Source organism: Ceratotherium simum, chromosome 16 (assembly GCF_057802395.1).
Source record: "Ceratotherium simum simum isolate JZ-2026a chromosome 16, ASM5780239v1, whole genome shotgun sequence".
Lineage (NCBI taxonomy): Eukaryota > Metazoa > Chordata > Mammalia > Perissodactyla > Rhinocerotidae > Ceratotherium > Ceratotherium simum.
In genome coordinates this window covers 11,603,171-11,625,318 of record NC_141915.1, presented here as the reverse complement: position 1 = coordinate 11,625,318, position 22,148 = coordinate 11,603,171, and the positions used below count along the sequence as shown (strand labels likewise).

General features: G+C 49.5%; 4 protein-coding genes across 7 annotated transcripts in view; 2 read left to right on the top strand and 2 right to left on the bottom strand.

Annotated features, from left to right (window-relative positions):
• Positions 1–1,709: 1,709 nt before the first annotated feature.
• ZMYND15 (zinc finger MYND-type containing 15) lies at positions 1,710–8,961 on the bottom strand. 4 transcript variants are annotated; one of them, XR_015554643.1, is made up of 14 exons: positions 7,764–8,961; positions 7,105–7,339; positions 6,860–7,015; positions 6,442–6,602; positions 5,753–5,905; positions 5,360–5,440; positions 5,094–5,210; positions 4,888–4,976; positions 4,703–4,801; positions 4,398–4,551; positions 4,252–4,310; positions 3,822–3,982; positions 3,180–3,453; positions 1,710–2,754 (listed from the first exon to the last, which is right to left on the bottom strand). XR_015554643.1 is itself a non-coding variant. In XM_087440556.1 (13 exons), the coding sequence occupies exons 1-13, from the start codon at positions 8,344–8,346 to the stop codon at positions 3,282–3,284; spliced, it is 2,220 nt and encodes a 739-aa protein (XP_087296682.1). In that variant the 5' UTR covers positions 8,347–8,961; the 3' UTR covers positions 1,710–3,281. The 4 variants fall into 4 exon arrangements, 2 of the variants coding, with proteins under 2 accessions (XP_087296682.1, XP_087296683.1); XR_015554644.1 differs by having other exon boundaries at positions 1,710–2,397; XM_087440556.1 differs by having other exon boundaries at positions 1,710–3,453.
• A 90-nt stretch (positions 8,962–9,051) lies between these two features.
• Positions 9,052–13,226, top strand: CXCL16 (C-X-C motif chemokine ligand 16). Its single transcript, XM_014789608.2, has 5 exons — positions 9,052–9,639; positions 10,005–10,143; positions 10,415–10,497; positions 11,710–12,129; positions 12,580–13,226. Exons 1-5 carry the CDS (start codon positions 9,573–9,575, stop codon positions 12,624–12,626), a joined length of 756 nt encoding a protein of 251 aa, XP_014645094.1. The 5' UTR covers positions 9,052–9,572; the 3' UTR covers positions 12,627–13,226.
• Positions 13,196–21,868, bottom strand: MED11 (mediator complex subunit 11). The gene is made up of 5 exons (XM_004433190.3): positions 21,720–21,868; positions 20,856–21,026; positions 14,976–15,283; positions 14,646–14,776; positions 13,196–13,720 (listed from the first exon to the last, which is right to left on the bottom strand). Exons 3-5 carry the CDS (start codon positions 15,058–15,060, stop codon positions 13,583–13,585), a joined length of 354 nt encoding a protein of 117 aa, XP_004433247.1. The 5' UTR covers positions 15,061–15,283; positions 20,856–21,026; positions 21,720–21,868; the 3' UTR covers positions 13,196–13,582.
• Positions 15,327–22,148, top strand: part of PELP1 (proline, glutamate and leucine rich protein 1) — a 43,266-nt gene continuing 36,444 nt past the window's right edge. The window contains exon 1 of the mRNA XM_087440554.1: positions 15,327–15,526. Within this exon, the coding sequence (XP_087296680.1) occupies positions 15,461–15,526 (66 nt within the window). The 5' untranslated portion in view covers positions 15,327–15,460. The remainder of the gene's footprint in view (positions 15,527–22,148) is intronic.

The window sequence follows — 22,148 nt, the reverse complement described above, 5'->3', positions numbered from 1 at the left end:
AAGCAGGTTTAAAAGAGCCTATATGATCAATTGATATTTTTGTTGTGCTTCTGTGAATAATTGGGCCAAATTTATTGAATGTAGACATTTTACAAACCAGTTAGTCTTAACTTGGCTATCTTTGGTAAAAATAAGGGTGATTTTAGAGAGAAAACTTATGTTTCAGTAAAAACTATAATACACACTTGTAAATATTAAATTCTAGTGCTGTTCATTTTCCTTGAAGTTTCTTATTTACCTAAAAACTGGACTAGATCTTAAATTCTTCTAATTTCCCCAAATATTTGGCTACAAATCTCCAAAACTAATGTTTTCGATTTTTTCCATCATTTACATTTGGAATCATTGAGAACTGCACCCGCCCTTTTCCTGACGCCTGCAAACTGAAGCTGGACAACTTGCTATCAGCTCCAGAGAGATTCATGTCTGTTGCTGTGTAAGCCACTCAGAAAGATACCTGAACCCCCAGTGACATCATCAAAGACATTTAAAACTGCAAAAGATGCTTCAACTCTGACATCTAGAGATCTTTTTGACTGGCTACCCCCTAGGCTCAAAAACTGGGTTATAATTTGCTCCAACCATTAACCATTGTTTTTCTTTGTTTCCATAGAAGTGCCTCTTATTAAATACCTGATTTCTTGCACCACAGACCTAATTTTGGGAGCCCACCTGCATCGCTGTCTCCTGAAATGAGACGCAATTGTTTAACTGAACTGACCTATTTTCAAGACTAAAAGATTAATTCAATGAAATAATAGAACAACCTACCAGGTCAACTTTTAACATATGAAACTTCCAGGGAAGTTTCAAAGGAGGGAACTATTGGGGCCCAGGGCAGGCCACCCCAAAATATCCCACAATAACATATTAATTATTTAGAATTAAAGTTACTTGAGAAGCAAAAAAATGGCATTCTGACCCTCCTGTCTCTGTTCCCCTGAAAGCAGAAAATAAATCTCCCATGTGAAAGGTGCTCTCCCTGCATCCTTATCACCAGAGCTAGGGAATTCAAGGCCGAGAAGCCTGCATAAACAAACCTTGCTAAATATGTACCCCAAACCTAAGTTTCTTTGTCCTGTCAATTCTTCACAAATTTATTGTTTCCTTTTGTAAAAGATATACATACTGCCTGCTTTGTTCACTCTCTAAGCATCATCTTTATGATTCTTCCATGTGCATGTAATTAAATTGGATTTTTCTCCTGTTAATCTGGTCTTGTGTCAATTTTACTATTAGTCCAGCACAAGAACACAAGAAGAGAGAAAAAGGGATTTTTCCCCGCCCCAACACCCACCTAGGGTAACCTCATTAGCACAGACTCAGGTACATTGAAAGGGGCTTATTATGAAAACAAAAGACACTCCTATCACCCCTATCACTCAGGAAATTCCAAGGGTTTTAGAAGCTCTTGCCAGGAACCAGGACAAGACCAAATATATATTTCTTATTACATCACAATATCACAGGGGATAATGATAAAATGGGAAAAATGTTGATAATTGTTGAAGCTGAGTGAAGGCTATATAGAAATTCATTACGCTAAGTCTCTGGGCTTTTGAGTATATTTGGAAACAGATAATAAAATATTTATAATAAAAGTGAATGACAGACACTTTATAAGCCATACTGAGTCTGAACTTGATTTTTAACTTTTTATTTTGAAATAATTTTAGATTTATAGATAAATTGCAAAGATAGTAGAGTGTTCCCATATACCTTCACCCATCTTCCTTTAATGTTACATCTTAAATAACCATGGCATGTTTATCAACACTAAGAAATTAACATTGGTGGGCCGGCCCCGTGGCTTAGCGGTTAAGTGCGCGTGCTCTGCTGCTGGCGGCCCCGGTTTGGATCCCGGGTACACATCGTCGCACAGCTTCTCCAGCCATGCTGAGGCCGTGTCCCACATACAGCAACTAGAAGGATGTGAAACTATGACATACAACTATCTACTGGGGCTTTGGGGGAAAAAAGGAGGAGGATTGGCAATAGATGTTAGCTCAGAGCCGGTCTTCCTCAGCAAAAAGAGGCAGATTAGCATGGATGTTAGCTCAGGGCTGATCTTCCTCACAAAAAAAAAAATTAAAAAAAGAAATTAACACTGGTACAATACCATTAGCTAAATCACAGACTTTATTTGGATTTCTCCAGTTTTTCCACTAATGTCCTTTTTCTGTTCCAGGATCCAATCCAGGATACTGCATCATATTTAGTTGTCATGTCTCCTTAGTCTCTTCCAATCTGTCACAGTGTCTTGGTCTTTCCTTGCCTTTCATGGCTTGGACACTTTTGAAGAATAGTGGTCAGGTATTTTGTAGACTGTCCCACAACTTGGATTTGTCTGATGTTTTCTCATGATTAGACTGAAGTTATGGATTTCTGGGAAGAATACTACAGAGGTGACGTAGCTTTGTCATTGCATCATGTCAGGGAGCACATAATGTCAACGTGACATTATTTCTTATTAACCTTCATCATTTGGTTAAGTGGTGTCTGCCAGGTTTCTCCACTATTTTTCCCTTCCTATACTTAGTGAGAGTCACTAAGTCCAGCCCACACTCAAGTGGACTTTAGAAGCAGAGGAGACTCACTGGAGGGATTTAAGCAGGGGGTAATTTGAATGTCTGTTTTAGAAGGAATATGCTGGCTGATACGTGGAGACGGAGGTATGGTGGAGTTTGCAGTGGGATTGGACATAAACTGTTGCATTTGAGTGACTTTAGCAGTCTGACTCAGCAGGAGTTGGTTCTTCATTGGATATGAGGGATGAGAGAATGTGGAGTCAATGATGGCTGCCAGGTTTCTAACTTGGACAGTTGGGTGGCTGGAGCCTTTCACTAAACTAAGGGGTCTGTGCGCCCCTAGGAGGTTGTACGCTTCCCCTGCCCACCCCTGCCCCCAAAGAATCCACTTTCTGCTTCTTGGTCTTGGCTTGCCTTGGGGCAGGTTCCTGAGGGTTACTGGGGATGGAAAATGACTTATCCAAATATACATTAGACGTTTGGGATTACCAAGGAGGGTAAGAGTCCCAAGTGAGAGATGGGACAGCCGTCGAGGGGCTGAGAGAAGCTGGAGGAAAATAGGTCATCCCTAAATCCTTTTCTTCCCTCCCCGTTTAATGACCCAATTGTGAGCGTTTGACTCAGTGGCTTCAAACAAGTAATTTTATTTACCTTTTCGGGTTCCGTCAGCCGTCCTCCCCCTCGGCCTCGCGTGTTTTCGTGTTCCTTTCAGAGGCGTGTTGGGGGAAGGAGTTGACTGCTACATGTCAGCCCTCATCTCCGCCGGCGGGTCCCCCGCCTAAGCTTCTTTTCTCCTCGGCGCCTTCGGGCGGGGGCGGGAGGAGCGGCGGGAGTTGGGGCTGGGGGCGCGGGCCTGGGCGCCGGGCGGGCCCCGTTCCCTTGCGGGGGCTTGTAGACCAGGTGGAAGATGAAGGCGTTGCAGTACCTGAGGGGGGCGTGGCTGTCAGGGGCGGGGCCAAGAGGCCGGGATTCCCAAGGGGCGGGGTTCCCAAGTTCCAGGAGGTGGGGCTAGACTTAGGGGCTCCGCGAGGCAGAGGGTCGGAGGGTCTTTTGCGGGGTGGGCGAGGAGTTGGAGAGATTTTGTGAGCAGGATCTAAGGAGGGGTGTGTTAGGGTTGTCGAGACCCTCCAGGGGGGTGGTGAATAGTGGAGGCAGAGAAGGCTGGTTGTAGGGCTGGGGCGAGGAGAGTCTCAGCAGAGCAGAGACGAGGGTCGAGGCGGGCCTTTTAGGATGCACAGCCAGAGTAAGAAGTTAAGGGTCAGGAAGGAAATAGGGAGGGTCTCGGACCCTTACCACGGCATGCAATTGTCGCCCGCTCTGAGGCGAAAGGGGGAGCGGAAGGGGTTGGGCTGTGGAGGGCTGGTACCCCCTCCTGTGGCCACCGCCACGGTCTGGTCGTCCATCACACAGCCATACTCGCTGCTCTCGGTGAAGAAGGCCGGCACTCGGAGGGACTGGGGGTGGGGCAGGGCCTCAGACACGCTCTGAGAGGCTCCTCCCCCCAGATACCTCCCGAGCCACAAGGATAGAAGACTGGGTTGAAAACTGAGGACCCAGACGGACCGGGATGAGGGAGAGGCACCAGGCAGACATAGAGAGGGGCAAGAGGACCCGTGGGCGCACCCCATGTCTGTGGAGCAGATGGTGGGGAGGAAGAGACTTTCAGAAAAAGAGGAGGGAGTGGGCAGGAGGTGAAAAAGTTCCCTTTGGCCTCATCTCCCACCTGTAACCGGGGCAGTGAGCTCAGCCAAGTGTCCTTGAGACCAAAGCCGGAATTAAATCCTGCGGACCGAAGGAGAGCAGGGAGAAGCTGGCTCCCATGGTCGTCTTCTCTCCCACCTTCCCCACACTCCTACCCCAGGCTCTTACCAATAACCAGGTCAGGCTTGGGCCCCTGGAGCAAGTGGTAGGGCCGTGCAGACACTTTGATCTGCAGGTCCCTGCGACTCCCCTTCTCCTTAGTCCCAGAGCTGAGCCGTGCTGATACCCCAGGACCAGGACGGGCAGATACTTCGGGGCCATCCTGGGGAGCCAAGAGTCGGGTGGAGAAACCACTGGAAGTTAGTGTACTGGAAGATGCATTAGGTAAGACAGGGAAGAGGGAGGGGGAGAGGAAGGGCAAGGCCCAATCAGGATGACAGCAGGATGAGAGCAGGGTCCCCCTCAGCCCTCACCCTCTGCAGGGTAAAATGCTGCTGGTCACTCTCAGGGGGCAGGCCGTCACCCACAAACTGCAGCTCCAGGGCCACGTGGGGGAGCAAGACCAAGAGCTCCTGAAGGACAGAGAGGACAGACTGGGTCCCACCCTGCATCCACCTGCAAACCCAAATGCCCAACCTTCAGGCCTGGAGGGACTTACCCAAAACACCATGACAAGGTCAAACTCCTTCCCGGCCTCCACCACGTGGATTTTCAGTGACTGTTTGTTCTGGATGTTGAGCTCAGGGACTGGGTGAGAAGCTAGCCGTTTGAGAATATGGTCCTCCTCCCTCCTTCCTCCTGTCCCCTACCAGCTCCCTGTCCCCCCTGCTCCATGCACTCCTCCCCTGCCTTGGCTCTCCTTACAGGACTGCGGCACCAGGTGGGTGATGATGTAGTACACAGTCAGTGGGTAGGTGAGAAGCACAGCCATGGGGGAGTCCAGGCTGAGGCCCCGCCATGTGTAGTAATCCTGCCATGAGCCTGGGGAGAGTGGATTACTGAGGGACCTGGCCCCAGGCCTGGACGCCAACCCCTTCAGTCCAATAACCCCCTTTTTCTCAGCCATCCAGACTGCTGGCCCTCCAGTCCCTGTCCCTACCTCTAGCTCCCTCAGGGCCCCTCCAGCTCACCAAAGAGGCCCCTGGGTGAATCCGGGGGCACAGGAGGCATCAGGGCAGGCCCGTCCCCCTGGAGAAGCTGGTAGGGATCTCCTGAGAGGATGAAAGGTAGAAGAGGAGCCTGGTGTCAAGGAGACCCCCACCTGGCCCATCCACCCCTTCCTTGCAAAGGATCTGTATTCCCCGAGAGAGGGCCTGGAGCTGCAGCAAGAGGAAATGGGCGGTTGCCTATGGATGGGGCTTCTGGATGGGTGGGTGGCGGACTTCTTTGAGGATTGGGGAGAGGGCTGAAGTGGCCCTGGTGGTGTGTATGTGGAGGGGTTATCTGGGACCTGGACAACTTTTTTCTGTCCCCTCTTTCCCTCTAGGCTGAGGGGCCCATGCCTGAAGAGAGGCCTCACGCACCACTGAGAAGAAGGCTGAGGGATGGCATGCTGCCCCAGGGGTGCCTGGGTGTGCCAGGGCCTGGAATGAGCATGCTAAGCTGGGTCCAGTAGCCACGAGTTAGGCCCCGCGTGGCCAGGAAGGCCTCCTTGTTGAAGGTTTCACTGGTCACTTCTGGAGAAGGAGGGGGGGAGGGTTGAGGGCCTAGTGGCTAGGAGCCCAGACTATGGCTCTCCTCAGCCTCTCCCAGGGACCCTGGCTCTGAGTCTGGTTCTAGTTATGGAGCCAACAACATTTCTGAGGGTCTACAATGTAGCAGTCACTGAGTTCACAGAATCCTTACAGCAATTCCCTGGGTTTTAACATTTGTTAGTATCCCTATGTTACAGATGAGGAAACTGAGACTCTGAGAAGTGATTTGTTTAAGGTCACCTGTTAGTGGTGGAGCTGGGAAGCAAGTGTTTGAATCCTTACTCCCGAATCTCCTAAGCTCTCAGGGACCTGGGCCTCAGTCCTCAGCTCTAGAGACCCTGTCTCCCGCTTCAGGGGTCTAGCCCCTAGCCCCCAATACCCAGCATCCAGCCCTTAATCCAGGGATCTAGACTCCAGCCCCAGGCACTTAGACTTCAGCCCCAGGACCCTGTTCCCAGGCACCCGGGCCCCAGTCACAAACATCTGTTTGCCCCACCATCCTGACCTCATTATGGTACCTGCAGTGTAGGTAAAAGGCAGGGTTGCCAGTTCTCCAGCCCGCTCCATGAAGGCTGCAAGCCTCGGGCACCAAAATCGGTGGCTCACATCATCTGGGCATCGCCGCCAGTCGGCCCGGAGACAAGCCTCTCCACAGTACAAGACAGCACTACACTGGGGGCTGGGGTCACAAGGGTGGTGGGCACCCGGTGTTAACCTCTGTAGGTCCTCTTTCTGCTGTCCATCTTCCCTGCAGCTGCCCATATGTCACTCGGTCTGTTTTTCTGTACACTCGCTGCTGTAACGGCTTTTTTTTTCTTTCATCTTTTTATTTCCCAGTCCCTCACTCTGTCTGTCTGCTGGGCATCCCCTGGCCTGCTTTTTCTCCTGACTGTTGGGGTCTTCCTCCCTCTCACCCCATCTTTGCAGGCTGCTCACCAGGGTGTCAGCTTCACTTCAAAGCTGTGCCTGTGACAAACATGGCAGGTTCGAGCCCGAAGGGAGGCAAAGGTGAAGCCTGGCCGGGGACCCCATGTCCGCATTGGGGTCTTGGCTAACTTCACTCCCAGCCTTGGGACCAGACTCACCAGCTCTCTGAATGGGGGTGGAGACAGCATCAGGTTGGAGGGTTCAAGAGTCCAGGCCCCTAGGCCTCCTCACCCTCAGATACCAGATTTCTGTACCGATGCAGCTGAGGATCTCCCACGGTAAGCTGTCGGGGCTTTCGGGGGTCTCCAGAGCCCATGGGGCAGGTCATGCTATGGCAGAGGAGAGCATAGGCCCGAGGAGCCAGGTTCTCTGTCCCTGAGACCCTGTCTGCATTCCCCTGTGTTCCATCCATGAGCAGATCAATGCCCAAGATGGTGCCATGTTCATCCGTCACCAATAAGAGACACGAAAGGTGCAGGGGGGCAGCCTCTGGGGAGGAAGGGAAAAGTCAGGGGTGGGGGTACCAAATTCAAATGCCTACAGGGGCCAGGCAGAATAACTAAGGGAGTAAAGCGGCCTAGTAGAGAAGGTATGCCTCATCTCAAGGGGACAGCAGCTACACAGTACCAGCATTTGCTGCCATGCAGAAATGTGGTCCTGCTGTTGGAACTTGAGATTTTTCTTGAGAAGGTGTAAATCCAGACTTCTGGAGTTTTTTGTTTTTCTTTCTTTCAATGTTTATGTTGGCTCAAATTAAAAAACATTGTAGGTCAATGAAAATACCTTTTTGGGCCAGACTGGGCTGAAGGCCCCCCGTGTGTGACTCCTAGCTGGTTCTGGATGGTAGAGGAGGGCTTCAGAAGGGGAGTATGCCTGGGCAGGGGGCAGGGCAGAGCCAGCCCTGGGTTCTTACCACTTCTTCGTCCCTTCCTCCTCTCAGGCCCCGTTTCGTCCTCTGCTCTGTCCTCTCGGCAGCCATCCTCGCCCCCTACTGCCTCCTGCTCAGCCTCCTCTGGATCCCCTGGAGGGTTTGCTTCCCCGGGGGACTCTCTGCTGGTAGTTGTTGGCTCTCCATCCTCCTCTGGTTCTACCTTCTCCGTGCCTGCACCCTCCTCCTCAACATTCTCTTCTTCTTCCTCCTCCTCCTCCTCCCCTTCCTCCCCTTCCTCCAGGCTGACAAAGCTGACATAGGGGCTTAGGTCTTGCAGGTGGAGTGGGGGCTCATCTCCTAGGAGCCGGGCAGCCCCCAGGCCTGGTCCAGGGCCTGGCTCTGCCCCTTGCCCCAGGCTGATGCCCACACTACGGTTGGGCAAGACATGGAGCACCCAAAGGGCAGGGTCCTGGGGCAACCTTCTGATCTGAGCCTCCAGCTGTCGCCAGCGGCCCTCAAGGCTGGCCCCCACAGCCCCTCGCTCCGCCACGAACTTGCGGAACCAGCCAAAGAGGAGGGCAGCGAAATCGAGGAACTCATCCCGGTATCCAGACACAAACTCCATGTCCTCAGGGGCACAGGACCTGGGCCCAGACTGAGCAAAGGAAGGGATATTTGGTGAGGGAGAGGGTAGTGGTGAGAGTTTGGGGCTGGGTCACAAAATGGGGGAGGGTGTGTTTGAGGATCACTTAGGGTGTATCTAATGGATAGTGTTAGGAGCGCAGAAAAAGGTTTTCAGGGCTGAGGAGATAGGAGTTCAGGATGAGAATGGGGACTAGACTTGAAAGTGGGTGATTAGGGTTACAGATGAGTCGTCAGGAGTGAGATGGTATTTGGTCTCAAAATTTGAGGCTCGAACCCTCAAAAGTAGGATTTGAATTGAAGATAGAGATGAGGGAGGGCTAATCCTATGGAGGAGGGTTTGGTGAGGAGGGAAGAATTTGGGATCGGTCTGTGGGGTGTGGGAGGAGGGAATAGGAGCCGAGGCATCCCTTTGGCTTGGATCGGTTTGGCGGTGCGCCCTAGTAGACCTAGCCCCTCCCGGCCGCTCCGCTACTCCGGTACCTGCAGCCGCCACCTCTTTTCGAAGGTAAATACCTCGGGACAGGGCGGTCGTGACGTCACGGCTGTCCGCGCCCACGACCCGCCCTTCGGGTGGCCGCGCCCGGGGTGGCAGTCTGGAGCGTGCGCGGAGCGGCCCCGGCCAGCGCGCGCTGCTGGGCGCGCGGACTTTGACGCCGGCATCACACCAGCCATGTGACGGGTCCAGCCGCGCCGGGACCCTTGCCGGGAAAGTGAAAGCTTCTTGGAGGAGAGGCGGGGTGAAGCGGCTCACCCGCGTCACCGACCCGGTGGAGTGACCTGGGGCAGGCGGGCATCCCCGAACCGAACTGCATCAGCCCTGTGGCCCCTGCCCGCCTGCCCCGCCTCGCTCTGCAGCCTAAGTTTTCTTTCGCTTTCTTCGGACATTCCAGACCTCCCCCTCGAAGAAGGCTCTGGGCCCGGCGTGGGAGAAGGGGCTCCGCCTCCAGGGGTTTCCCCGCCGCGGGAGGCGGGCAGGGGCGCGGGGGCCGCAGTACTGGCCGCGCTGTCTGTTCCAGACGGCGCAGCGCCGGGACGGAGGCACCGCCACCTCGCGCCTCCTCTTCGGCCGAGACTCGGCGCCTGCGGCCACCGTCTCCCCCAGCATCTCCAGCGGAGCAGGGAGCGAAGCGAAAGCCCAAGAGAAATCAGCTGGACGTCCTGCTCCGGAGCCTGTCTGGGAGTCAGACAGGGAAAGGCGGCCCCGAGATGAGGCGAAGCTGGGGACCCCTGCCCCTCGAGCTCCTACTTCTGCTCGTCTTGCTGACTCTGCGAGGTTCGTCAGGGGCCGGGCTGGGGCCCAGATCCCCGAATCCGGGCAAGGGAGTGAGTGTGTGTGGGTGGGTGGGGGGGCACTAGGGCCGCGGGGTTGAGTTAAATAAGTGGGGAGCCAGATGCGCCAGGGTCCCCAAGGCAGTCGAGGCAGAGGGAGGGCCTGGGGTTGAGGACAGAGGCTCGGAGACGCCTGGGTCCAGGTGGGATTATGGACGTCTTTGAGGGGCGTGATGTGTGGGTTGAGCCTTGGGGGTCCGACCCCGGTCTAGGGGAGAGACTGCGATGGGGCAGTGGTTGGAGGCTGAGTAATACCTGGGGGAGCCCTTTGGCGCAGAAACCTGTGCTGACCGCCTCTGTCTCCCTCAGGCGATGGCAACGAGGGCAGCGTCGCTGGAAGTTGTCGCTGTGATAAAGTATTTTCTTCCAACTCCCCTCCACCGGTTCAGTTCATGGAACATTTCCGGAAGCAAGTGCGATTCTATCAACGCTGTCCTTCCTACGTCAGGTAATCTCACCCACCCCTGGAGGACAGCGCCTCCGGAACCCTCTCTGGTCAAACTTGAACTCCTTCTGGGAGGACCTAGCCCCCTCTCCGGATTATGTTTGCCCTAATTCTGCTAATTCACCTTCATGTCCCAGTCCCACCTACCTGGATTTTCTCATCCCCAGCAGAAGGGGTTATATTTTGTCGGTGACTTCACCTCGTCGGAATGAGGAAAGAGCTGGGGAAAGGGTGGGGCGGTTGATGCAGCTGAGACCAGGTCCTTACCCCGCAGGTTCCACCTACGTTTGCGGAGTGTGTGCGGGGGCAGCAAAGACCAGTGGGTTCGTGAACTGATGAGCTGTTTTGATCGCAAAGGTGAGAGTTTCCCCCTCCTCTCCAGGCTCTAGGGCTCAGCGGCCTCCACTTTGCGCTTTCCCCCGTGACACCCGACATTCCTAGTACCTCTGACACTGGCGAAGGCCAAATTACTTTCACTTAAGTCCTTGTCTACCAAGCATCATTCACCACCACGTTCACGATTTTCGCCAATTCATCCTATCACCTGTGCTATTATTTACTTAATATTTTTCTTGAAATCAAGTCACTGTTTTTGTTTTCCGATATTTTCTTATGGAAATTTAAAGACATACAAAAGTTGAAAGAATTGTACAGTGAACATCCATGTACCCACACCTAGAGTCTACAATATTTCATTTATATATTTTTATATTTTACATATTTTATATAATATGCATATAATAAAGCAAATATATTTTACAATATTGAGTATACAACATTTGAACTATATTTGCTTTATTGCACATCTATCTCACTATCCATCATCAATCCACCTTATTTCTGAAGCATTTCTAAGTAAGTTGCAGGCATGACTATACTTCATCCCCAAACATTTCAGCATGCATATTATTAAGTAGAGTTCAATATTTTATTGTTCCTTTTTTCTTTTGAGGTAAAATTTACATACAATGAAATGAATAAATCTTAAGTGTACACAAGTCACTTTTGAAAAACTTAAGTAGCAACTTGTCCTAGGCAATAGCATCTGTGAAGTCACAAATTTGATGTGCTGGTTGTATTTTTCTCCTAAAATAAATAGACAACCATTAAAATGCAAAATGTTCTTCCATGTCCCACCTGAAGTTGTTTTGTGTAGCATCAGTGGTACACATACTACCCTTTGGGCTACACAGACCTACATTATTTCATTTAATCCTCCCAGCTACCTTGGCCCCTGGTACTAAAATTACCCCCACTTTACAGCTGAAAGAAATGAGTCCCAGAGAGGTTAAGAGACAAGGGGTAAGGTCACATAGCTACTTTGTAACAGAGCTGGTGTTCTAACTCAGGTCTCCTGACTTCCCAGTTCAGAATGCATGCTGGTCCCAGTGGTTCCATGTTGTGGTTTGCTCACTTCCTTGTCCCCCCAACTTTACCCTCTGCCCCTGCCTTCCTCTCCTGGCCTTCAGCTGTTCCCTTGATGTTCTCCTGGACCCACTATGCTTCCCTCTATCTACTTCTTCACCTTGTCCCCTCACAGCCCTGATTCCTCACTTCTTGCCTCTCCAGATTGTGGATATGGTAACCTTGGGAGTGTGGCCCGCCAGGAGCATTTACCTCCCCCCAGCACCCAGGTTCCTGGGCCTACAGAAAGGGCACCTTCAGACATGGTCACCCCTGCCCAGACGTACCTGCCGTCCACCCAGCAGCCCACCCAGCAGCCCACCCGTCCCACAGGAGCACTGTCCTTGGACAAAAAGCTCACTCACACCAGCGAAACCACCACTTCCACTTCGGGCCACAGTCTGGTGTCTGGGCCTGTGGCTGGGGAGAACCAGAAGCAGCTGAAGGAAAATGTGGGTTCTGCGACTGGGACGTCAGTCACAGTGGCAGTGCCATCCCTCTTGGCCATCGTCTTCTGCCTCACCGGAGTCCTCCTCTATGTGCTGTGTAAGAGGCGGAGGGAGCAGTCACTGCAGTGCTCTCCAGGTATACTGGGCCTCTGAACCCCTCCCCTAGGGACCAGAGCCTCCCTGGCAGGGAGCCTACCCCCAGTAGCTCCCAGGTGGCTGGAAACCAGCCCTAGGCAGACAAATATGAAAGCTGTCTGCACCATGGACCATAGGCCATGAGAGAAGAGTCAGCCAGAGACTATGGAATGGGAAGGCAGGGAAGCCACGACTGGCCCAGGGAGCTTCGCGTTCAAAGCCAGGCAGTGCTTGGAGCAATAAGAAGATGACAGCTAGAAATGGCTAGTGGGAGATGAAGCTGGGAAGGAAAGTGGGAGCCATTCGTTTAATTCACAAATCTTTATTGAGCACTTACTGTGTCCCAACTCTTAGGGTTAATGTTTTGGAGTCTGATTCCCTAGTTCAAGCTATCACCCCCACCCACTTCCCTCTATCTCAGAGCTCATCTCAATTTCTTTATCTTTTCCAGATTTGCAACTTCATTATACACCTGTGGCACCAGACTCCGAGGCTTGAGCTAAGAATGGAAGCTTGTGAGGGAAGAAATGGTGATTTATTCAGTACCACATGCTTTTAATACACTATGAAGTCTCTGGCACATGGTAGGCACTCTGTATGTGTTAACGTTTAATACATGATTAACCAGCTATTGCCCTCTCTTAGACCTTACCTGTTTTTTTTTCTGTGCTATAATGTAAAATCATCTTTTACACTGGGTAATATCTTGCACAAATTTTATATGTTTTTTAACTACTAAAAATTATTTTTATAATTATTGACTCTTCTTTCTGCATACATTGACCTGATGCCCTTGCCCCCTTACCATGATTCCTGGCTTCAGCCTCTCTGCTGATGGTCCCCCCTTGTCCCAACTCTCGCTTCATACTACACTAGCTGTTCCTCCCCACATTCAGGCCTCTCCTCCTTCCTCTCCCAAACCCACAGTGAAGGCCGAGGCTTTCCCACCCTCCCTCCTCAGCAGATGCCATATAGGCTGGTTTTACTTCCTCAATCCCTTGCATCACCCATATATGCCCCACTGAGACTCTGAGCTCCTTGTTTTTATTGTTATGTTTTTATTATTAAAATTCTTAGTTCTTGTTTTGTCTTTTCTGATGAAGAAGAATGTGTCTTCACTGGGTCAAGTCTGCAGGAAGCCTGCGGTAGGGACATGAAGTGTGTGAGGAAGTGGGGTAGGTGTCTGAATCTCCATCTCCCGTCGCAGCTTGTCAGCGCTTTTGTGAAGTGCAGAAGAGCAGGAGCACCCTGCCGGAGGAGCCAGGGCATAGTGTGGGCAGGCTTGATCTTTTAAGTTTCTCCATTCCCCCATTTTGCCCCTTTGTCCTCCTGTACTCTGACCAGCAGAGCATGTATGTGGCAGCCCATGCTCCCCATCCTACAGGTCTCCAGGTTCTGTCCTGGGATGCAGGTGGTGGTCTCCCTCCAAGCTCTTGCTCCACAGACTCCTTGGCTTAGTTTTCCAGCATCTGCTCACAGGTCCGGGCTACATCACTGAGCTTGAGGCGAGCATAGTCCACTCGCTTCAGGGCCATCTGACAGTCCTTCCTTGAAGAGTAGCTAGAGCCCTCATGGGGCTGCCCTGTGGCCACCTACAGGACAGTTAGATTGATCAGTGAAGCACCCCTTCCCTTACCATCTCCCCAACCAGGCATCCGGTCTCTTGTCTCATTTTTTCCCTGAATTTGAATCCATAATGCCACATGGTAGCTGGATGACCTAAGGCAAATCACTTAACTTCTGTTAACCTCATCTGTAAAACGGGAGTGACAATAACTACTTTCTAGAGTTGTAAGATTAGAGAAGATAATGCAGAGTGTCCGGCACATTGTACGGGGCCTGCCTGGTGGCGTAGTGGTTAAGTTCACACATTCTACTTTGGCGGCCTGGGGTTCACTGGTTTGGATCCTGGGCGTGGACCTACTCATTGCTCATCAAGCCATGCTGAGGCGGCATCCATATAGAAGAGCTGCAACTCTACAACTATGATACACAACTATGTACTGGGGTTTTGGGGAGAAAAAAGAAAAAAAAAAGAGGAAGATTGGCAACAGATGTTAGCGGAGGGCCAATCTTCCTAAAAAGAAAAAAGAAAAAAAAATTTAGTAAATGGTGGTTGCTGTTGTAATGACTTCAGAACCCTCTCAATCCTGTCCCTTTAATCAAGATGTAGCCCCACCTGGGGCTTCATGCCCCTGAGGTCAAGTTTCAAAGGGCAAAGTCCTGTGGCTTTGGCATTGTTTACAAGCCTCTCTCAGGGCTTCCCCATCCAGTGGCTCATGAGATGCAACCCAGTGAAGTAGGCAGGGTCACCTTTAATTCTCTCCTTTTAGAGGAAGAAACTGGCCCTGGAACGGAGGGGTCCTGCCAGGGTCATCCGCCGGCTGCGGCTAGCGCGGGCTTGGGATGTCTGGTTCTGCCTGGCTCCCTAGGCCAAAGCTCCGCTCGGGACCCCCGAAGGCTAAGGCTAAAGTACAGAGCTGGGTGGGCACGTAGCACCTCCCACCACACACACACCTGGGTGAGGTAGCGGATCTGAGACGACAGCTCCGCCTCCACGTGTTGCACCGACGCCGTGAAGGCTGCCGCCTGCCGGTCTAGGAGCCGCTCATTGGTTTTTTCCTTGGACAGTTCCAGGATCACGGTACCTGACGGGGCGGGGGAGAGGGTGGGGCTACCTGGAGACGGACAGTACAGCCCCGCCCCAGGGCCAGCCGCTCCCACCCGGCACGCGCCGCGCAAGCACCTAGGATCCCTCCCCAACCTCCTCCTACTCCCCAGTCGGCGGATGTGCTAGCGGGTCTGGCTCGCTCTCGCTCCCTGCCCTTTGGTCGTCGTGTCCCAAACCTGCATTTTGAAGAATGGCGCCGATTTCCCGTTCGATGTCTTCCAGGGCGCGTAGACGCTCGTTCGCCAGGCTGTAGGTAGCCATTGTCACTCTGGCAATCCTCCACGGGATTTTCTCCTTTTGCGAAACGCGACGCTTGAGTCCGGAAGTGGCTGTCGATTTGCGCCTGCGCGGAGAGCGCTCTCTAGCTGACACTACAGTTCCCAGGATGCTCAGCCCAGTCTCTCCTTTCTTGGTTCACCTGGCGAACTACAACTCCCAGGGTATGTTGCGCATGCTCAGGTCTGCGCCGCCGCCACAGGACCACCTGTGGTAAGAGGCAGTCTTGAAACATTCCCTAGCTAGAGGCCCTTCAGACCTGTCCACCTTCAGGACACAATGTTGTGGTCTATATTTAATTTCTTCTGCAAGAGTTTATTGAGCGTCTGCTGGTGCTAGGTGATGATAGTGGGAGCTCTGGGTTGTTCCTCCAGATTGGACAGCCATGGACCCGCTGTCTGCCCACCCCGCTCCGCCTTGTGTCGGGGCCTGGGGAAAGCTTGGTGACTTGGTGAGTGTTACATTATTCGCCCTAGCGCTTCCTCCTGAACAGGAGCCTAACTGAAACACAGACTATCAATATATTCTCAGAAGCTGGCTCCTTTCAGCCTTTTCCCCTTTACCTTTCTGGTTGCGTATTATTTGGTGCACTCTGGGGATACAAAGATGAATGAGATGGACTCTCAGGTGGTAGTGGGACAGAGTTTTCTTAGAGATATGCCTGGGGTGTGCCCCTAGGAGCACAGCGAAAGGGTTCTGGGAGGAAGTGCTGCTTGAACTGAATTTTAAGGGTTAACCACGTGGATGAGGGTTGGAGTGGAAAAGGGAATCAGCATAGGCAAACGCATGGTGCTGTGAAGGGGCCTAGCACATTTGAAGTACAGCAAGGGATTCAGTTTGACTGGAGTGTGGCAGTGTTGAGATGTGACGATGAGACTGGAGTGGGGAGCCAGATCAGGAAAAGGCTTGCAAGCTAAGTAATTTGGACTTTGTTGTGAAGGTATTTGGGAACCTTTGAAGGATTTTCAAGAAGTGCGTAACGACCAGATTTACCTTTTTGGAAATATCAATCTTGACAGCTTATGGAAGATTGAGAATGAAGCCAGTTTGCACAGGGTTAGCAAATGAATGGAGACTTTCAGTTAAACTTGAGGGATCTAGTATTTAACTTTACTTCTCTCCTAAATCCTAATAAGATAACAATAAGGAGATTTTATAAAAGGGTGAAAGAGAGAGGAGTTAATAGCAAACTTTAGATAGAAACTGGAAAACAGAAGGATAAGTGGTAACTGATTTAGCAGTGAAGTGGTAACTAAGCCAGCAGTGAAGAGAGCTTAGAAGCAACTTGATTACCCTTAAATTAGTGGCATCATGCACATCTGGGGTGTAGGTGGTACTAAAATTAGGAGGATGATTTGAAATAGTTAGACCCCCAGATCTCCTCCTTTACACCATATATCTCGGCAGCTACTCACCCCCAACCCGTCAGATTACTGGAGGTTTCTTTGTTGGAGATGGAAAACAGAGGGTCTTTGGCATGGGGGGCACCTGGGCACAGTTGTATTGAAAACAGAGATTAAGTGAAAGTTTATTTACTGAGTGGTGGTTTCTAGAACTCTGGCAACCAGGCTTATACCTTCCAGGTTGGAGATTGGAAGACTCCTGTCTGGAGAATTTCATTAGTCAGAGAAAAGACCTAAGGGTATTAACATCAGGGGTTCTCCAACAAAGCAGTTAGCCAGATCACCCCATAGTGAAACTAAGAGTTGAAGTCCCAACTGTGTCCGTAGATCTTCTGGTCAGCTTCTTACCATCTCACCCTTAAATATAAGCAGACATAAGGCAAAGGATTTCCAGATATTTGAAGAAACAGATTTTTAACATGAAAGGCAGAAATCAAAATAAACAGGAAAAAACAAAACAACACCTTAGACAATATGGAGTAAAACTTAAGGGAAAAAAAAAACTATTGACTCTTAGGTAAGAGATTCTATAGTAAAAGATTGAATCCAAGAATGCACACTTGAAAAATAAAACCATGAGGGAAGGAATGAAAAATCTAGCAGAAGGGTTGAAAGAGAAATTGAGGAACTCTCCAGCAAGTAAAGCAAAAGAAAAGAGGTGGTGTATAGGAAAGGAAAGATGAGAAAATTAGAGAATCAGTCCAGGGGGCTTAAATTCTACAAGAAGACAAGAGAAAATGAAGAGGAAGGAACATCTTGCACTTCCAGATGAAGAGGGTCCATCAAGTGCCCAGCATCAAGGCACATCATGAAATATCAGAATGCTAGGCTCAAAGGAAATGGTCTTGCAAAAGCTTCCAGAGAGAGAACAGACCACATGCTAAGGATCAGCAATCAGAATGGCACTGGGCCTCTTAATAGTAACACTCCACACTAGAAAGATGGTGGAGCAATGCCTTTGGTTTTGGGGGAAAGTGATTTCCAATCTAGAATTCTGTACTCCAGCTGTGCTAGGGTGAAGGCTAAAAATGCAATGATTCAACAGAATAGAACTTAATTTTTTCTCATGAAACAGTTCAGTGTGGGTAGTTCAGTGTGCTCCACAAATCATATATCGAGCAAGGCTAGCAGAGCACTTCTGCCCTCCTTTAGGGTCTTATACTCAAGAGTGTGGTCTATAGGCCAGCAGCATTGGCATTACCTAGAAGCTTGTTAGAAATGCAAAATCTCAGGCCCTACCCCAGACCCACTGAATCAGTATCTGTGTTTGAAGGTCCTGAGGTCATCTGTATGTACAGTAAAATTTGAGAAACACTGCTCTAGGGCATTGCTGTCTGCAATGTCAAAACCAAGCTGCTGCCACCCCTGGGTCACAGCTGGCAGGAAGGGGGGAGAGAAAATGTGGAGGAGGCACACCTGTCTTAGAGGTCTGGCTAGGAAGTGGCCCATATAATTTCTACTCACATTCCATTGACGAAGACTTAGTCAAGTGGTCTCACCTAACTCAAGGGTTCTGGGAAATCCAGTCCTTACTGAGGTGGCCAGCTGTAGTCCTAGCACCATGGAAGAATAGATTTGAGGGGATATCTGGAATCTCACAACAGCAAAACTATCAATAACGAAGATAGAATAAAGACATTTTGATATGTACAAGGTCTCAAATTTTTCTCCCAAGTACCCTTTCTCAGGAGGTTATTAGAATTAGACCCAGAAGAGGAAGATCCAGGAACCAAGGCCTTCAACTTGCAAGAGAAGTGAACCAGGTACGCTTAGGTTAGGGTGAAGGGAGATCCAGGGTGACAGGCATGAAGAACATCCAGTTCAGAATGGAGCAGATTAGAAGGCTCCTGGAGAGATTTCTTCAAGGAGATGAAAGAGATGAACATCTGTTTTGTTTTGAATGCATTTAGAGGATATATAGACTTTTGGAGGAGAGTGTAGGGCAGAATTAGTGATAAATTCAGAGAATAAGCAAATTCTTTAAATGACAGTTATTCAGGGAAAACAAAGTTGTACAAGAAGAGAAAGGTAATCAATATACTACATGACAGCTATGGATAACATTTGCATAAGCATAATATAAAAACAATATTGATCTAACCCCAGTGGATAGAATTCTATTGGGAGTATGGGAGGCAGGGGCAGGATGGAAAGTGTTCCACAGTGGGGCAGGGGGGCGAAAGGGAGCTCAATCTTGATCTTATATGGCGGGAAGCCAGTACATGACGCTTAAAACAAAAATCAAGAAGTAACAAAATAATCATGTTGTTTAGAGATATGGAGGTAAATACCAAAAGAAACATCTAAAGGAGGTGAAAGTAGTTGCCTCTGAGAAGGAAACTGGAGAAGGAAGGGGTCTACTCTTTATTGTAATATGTCTTGTAGTACTATCTGACTCCTTAAACTTATACATATATAACTTTGAAAATAAAAATGAAAAGTGAGAGAGGAAATAGAGATACTTGACTGTGAAAGAGACCTAAAGTGGAGGAGTGTCTTTTCCTTGGTTTCTGTCTCTCCTTCCTTTCTCCCTCCTTTCTTCCCTCCCTCCCTTCCTTCCTTTAATGGAAGAGACTTGCGTGGATTTATTTACCATGGAGGAAGAACCAGTAGAGAGAGGCAGAGGTTGAAGAGGGTGGTGGTTTGATGAAGCAAGGTCCTAGAGGAGGTGGGAAGGGAGCGATCTGAGCACAAGTGGAGGGATTAACTTTGAACTGGAGAAGGCATCTTAACCTTGGTGTGTAGGAGAATTGGTGTAGAAGTCAATGTTTGTCTGTAGGAGGTGGGAAATCGAAATCATTCATCCCTCAGTCTAATCTCTGTGAAAAATGGGAGGAAAAGTCACTATGAGTGTGAGGAAGGTTTGGAAGATGAGTGAGTAGGATGGGAGCAGGAGAGGGAGGTGATCAGGGACAGGGAGAGGGACAAGGAGTCATCAGGTATTGAGGGCCCAGCTGAGGTTAGAGACCATAAGTTTGTAGTGGCCCCACATCCATACCTAGCACTTAAGATGTGTTCAGAAATATTTGTTGAATGAACAGATAAATATGGTGGTGTGTTTTTTCTCTGGCAGTGTTCAGCAGCCCCGGGTTGGAGCGGAGAAGGGTGGGGTGGTGGGTGGATAGAACCAAGGGTGGGGTTTGAGAGGAGGTATTGTGAAAGGAGAAGTTGAGGGTGCTAATGAGATAATGGTTGATATGATGATCTTGAAGTTGAGTTTGGAAAGAAAAGGAAGTTGTGAGAAATTTCTCCAACAGTGAGAAAACAGAAAGGCCAAGAGCTTTGTGACAAAAAACGAGAAAGCCATAAAAAGGTGATTATAATTGACTAAATTAAAATAAAAAATTTATGAATTATTAAAAATACCAGAAGCAAAATATTTTGAAACTAGAAGTGATGGTTGTGTGACATTGTTAATGTACTAAATGCCACTGAATTGTTTACTTTAAAATAGTTAATTTTATGTTATACAAATTTTACCTCAGTTAACAAAAAAAAAAACCTAGACACAAATTCAAAAGACAAATGACAAACTGGGAAAAATATATGACAAAGGGCTAATTTCTTTACTATATGAAGAGCTCTTAGACTACATTCAGAAAAAGAACATCAACCCAATAAATCGGATCATCCTCACTCATAATCAAAGAAATGCAAATTAAAACTGGATGATACCATATTTTACCTGCTTGATTGGCAGGATCAAAAAGACGCTCACCCTCATTGACCCAGCAGTTCTACTTTTAAGAATTTGTCCCACAGATACACTTTGTGTGTGCAAAAAGACATATTTTCAAGGATAATTATTATAATATTGTTTGAATTAGCAAAAGAATGGACATCCTTCATGTCCATCGGTAGGAAACATAAAAGCAAATGACATGTAGGCAATGGAAAGCTATGCAGCTCTTTAAAAGAGTGAGGTAGATTTATATGTATTGTTAAAGGAATGCTCTCCTAGCTACACTATTCAGGGAAAGAAGCAAGGGGTAGAAGAGTGTGCATATATGCTGCTATCTGAGGGAAGTATATTCATACATGTGTGACTGAGCCTGAGGAATATCTTTGGAAGAATAATCAAGGAACTGGTGATGGTGGTTGCTTGTGGGAATGAGATTTGGGAGCTTGGGGATCAGGGGCAGGAGGGAGACTTCTTTTCACTATTTACTGTTTGGATTTTTTTAAAAAACCATGTGCATGTTTTACCTTCTTAAAAACATAAAAAGCTAAAAGAAAAAAGGCATTGTTTCTCAAAGTGTGTGCTAATTAAAAATCCAGATTCATGGATTCTTTCTGGGTCCTACTGAGTCAGAATCTGGGAAGGTAGAGCCTGGGACTCTGTGTCTTTTTCGTGCGTCCCAGAGGATTCTGATTCACCTGAAGAAGTTTGAGATCCATGGGCCAAGAGCTCAGAGATCAAGGAGCAGTTTCACGGGAGTCCGAGGGATGCTGCCGGTTCCTCCACGTGGTAAATACCGGGGTGTGCGGGGTAGGCAGCTGTTGTGATGGAGCAAGCAAGGTCATTGGCATTTTGGCAGCACTTAAAGCCTGTGGGTAAATAATGATTTAATTAGATGTCATGAGTGATAACATAGACTAAAGGCCTTGATGAGCTGCCGAATCTGCCTCCCCAGCCTCCTCTGAAACTACTTTGCCCCTGGCTGTCTCTGTCCTAGTCCCTCTGGCCTCTTTCAGTCCCTGAAATGTGCTCTGTTCCTTCCTGCCTTCACACATGGTGTTGCCATTGCCCGGAATGCTCGAACTCTTCCTCTTCTTCCAGTTTTCTGCTCAAAGGTCGCTTCCTCCAGAGAAATCTTCCCCCAACACCAGCCTAGGTCAGAACTCCCTGTCAGGAGTCCTCATAGCTCCTGTACTTGTCCTCTGGAGCATAGATATTGCAATTAAATAATTAGGGAATGATGTAATGTTTGTTTTGGTCACTGCTATGTTCCTATACTGTGCCTGGCACAAAATAGGGACTGAAAATCAAAATTGATCAGGGAATGAATGAATGAGCCTTGAGAGAAAGGTTGGGCCACTGGAGTAGGAGGAGGGGTAGAGGTGAGGCATGTCAGTGGAGCGTTGCTACCTCCCTCCAACCCAGCCTGGGGCTTTGGCAAAGCCGCAGGGAGTCCCTGAGGGACGGCAGAGGACAGCACTGGGATGTAGCTTGTCAGACTTGCCACAGCAGTGTGACTCTGGCTGCCCAAAGCCTTGGCTTCTGTGTTAGGATCTAAGTACCAGGTTCCACGGAGATGTCGTGTAGCTTCTGTCTGGTGAGGCGTGTAGCTGTGGTCCCACCGAGCCCCAGGAACGCACTGCTTGAGCAACCATAGGAGTGGTGGAAACGAACACACTCGGTCACAACAGGTCACCATGTGGTCACGTGTGTCGGCTGCAGGAGGGAAGAGCCTGCCTTGCCCAGCTCCCAAGAGCATCTAGTCTGCAGAGAAGTGAGTTATTATTCCCCCTGTAAATGAATAAGTTTACTTTGCAGCTTTACCAAACTGTACCCTTGAGTTTGGACAGGCCAAATCAAAGTTTTGATGTTTACCTTGGACCCAGTCATTCAGTAAACATTTATTGACAGCCTGTAGGCCAGGTGCCATGCGGGTGCAGAGAAGAGACTGGGTCCTCACCCACAATCTAACAGCGTCATGGATGAGCATG